This window comes from Lottia gigantea, assembly GCF_000327385.1.
Source record: "Lottia gigantea unplaced genomic scaffold LOTGIsca_644, whole genome shotgun sequence".
Lineage (NCBI taxonomy): Eukaryota > Metazoa > Mollusca > Gastropoda > Lottiidae > Lottia > Lottia gigantea.
This window is the reverse complement of record NW_008710195.1, coordinates 19,172-21,003: the sequence shown is the minus strand read 5'-3', so window position 1 is coordinate 21,003 and position 1,832 is coordinate 19,172. Positions and strand designations below refer to the sequence as shown.

The 1,832-nt window shown below is 30.9% G+C and overlaps 1 protein-coding gene across 1 annotated transcript in view; it reads right to left on the bottom strand.

The window, feature by feature from the left end:
- Nucleotides 1-382: 382 nt before the first annotated feature.
- Nucleotides 383-1,832, bottom strand: part of LOTGIDRAFT_176014 (hypothetical protein) — a gene marked incomplete at both ends in the record, with an annotated part of 7,719 nt that continues 6,269 nt past the window's right edge. Inside the window, one exon of the mRNA XM_009064750.1 lies at nt 383-472. Within this exon, the coding sequence (XP_009062998.1) occupies nt 383-472 (90 nt within the window). The remainder of the gene's footprint in view (nt 473-1,832) is intronic.

Sequence of the window (1,832 nt, the reverse complement as noted above, 5' to 3'; positions counted from 1 at the left end):
AACCCATTTTATTCCTCCATTAGGAGTAAACTGGTTTGCCATTCCATCTAGACTTCGCACCCAGCTATTGTCATCTTAACATTGATTGGACGAAGATATTTTTGAAGGAACTATTTGATTTTGGTACATTTCTAGTATTTCTGAAGACTATTTACATATATTCAAGAATTATCTACGTTTGAAAGTTAAAATGACAACTCGTCAATTTAAGATACTCTGTGATATATAGAAAAGACATCTATAGAAATAGTGAGTAAAATTCCTAGTTTGAGATATTTTTAAAGGAATTATGTGATTTTCGTACATTTCTAGTATTTCTGAAGACTATTTACATATAATTAAGACCCAAATCAACCCTTCCCGAAAATGGCCAACCTTTCCCTCAAAAGATGTCAACTGATTTCTGAGCTGTTTTTTCTTTCATTTCTGTCAAAGCTCTGGCAGGATGCACATAAACACAAAAACTCACTCCCTGAAAAAGAAAAAAAATAAAAGGGATTGTAAAGAGGTTTTCTAAATTTTTTATGTGTATCAGGGACACTGATAGCATCAATTTACACCATTCTAATTTTCAATCAGACGTTTTCAATTAAAAGCTGGATTAGAGACAGATGTTTGAGTCTACATCCTGTCTTACAGTGCCATGTCCTGATTTTATAATGATTGATTGATAATGAGATCTAGTTATTCGTATCAATAATTTATATATTATATTACACACTGTTAGAGAGGAGTGGAAACTTAATGAGATACTATAAAACAAGAAATCAATGTCACCACGAAATTTATGAGCCAAACAAATTTGGTATCTCAATTAATGGTTTTCTAGCTTTTTGCATATGTATCAGGGACACTGATAGCATCAATTTACATCATTCTAATTTTCAATCAGATGTCTGTGGTTCTTGTTAAAGAGATTGTAAAGAGGTTTTCTAAATTTTTTATGTGTATCAGAGACACTGATAGCATCAATTTACATCATTCTAATTTTCAATCAGACGTCTGTGGTTCTTGTTAAAGAGATTGTAAAGAGGTTTTCTAAATTTTTTATGTATATCAGAGACACTGATAGCATCAATTTACATCATTCTAATGTTTAATCAGATGTCTGTGGTTCTTGTTAAAGAGATTGTAAAGAGGTTTTCTAAATTTTGTATGTGTATCAGGGACACTGATATCATCAATTTACAACATTCAAATTATCAATCAGACGTCTGTGGTTCTTGTTAAAGTGATTGTAAAGAAGTTTTCTAAATTTTGTATGTGTATCAGGGACACTGATAGCATCAATTTACATCATTCAAATTATCAATCAGACTGTTAGAGAGGAGTGGAAACTTAATGAGATACTATAAAACAAGAAATCAATGTCACCACGAAATTTATGAGCCAAACAAATTTGGTATCTCAATTAATGGTTTTCTAGCTTTTTGCATATGTATCAGGGACACTGATATCATCAATTTACACCATTCTAATTTTCAATCAGACGTCTGTGGTTCTTGTTAAAGAGATTGTAAAGAGGTTTTCTAAATTTTCTATGTGTATCAGAGACACTGATATCATCAATTAACATCATTCTAATTTTCAATCAGATGTCTGTGGTTCTTGTTAAAGAGATTGTAAAGAGGTTTTCTAAATTTTTTATGTGTATCAGAGACACTGATAGCATCAATTTATATCATTCTAATTTCCAATCAGACGTCTGTGGTTCTTGTTAAAGAGATTGTAAAGAGGTTTTCTAAATTTTTTATGTATATCAGGGACACTGATAGCATCAATTTACACCATTCTAATTTTCAATCAGATGTCTGTGGTTCTTGTTAAAGAGA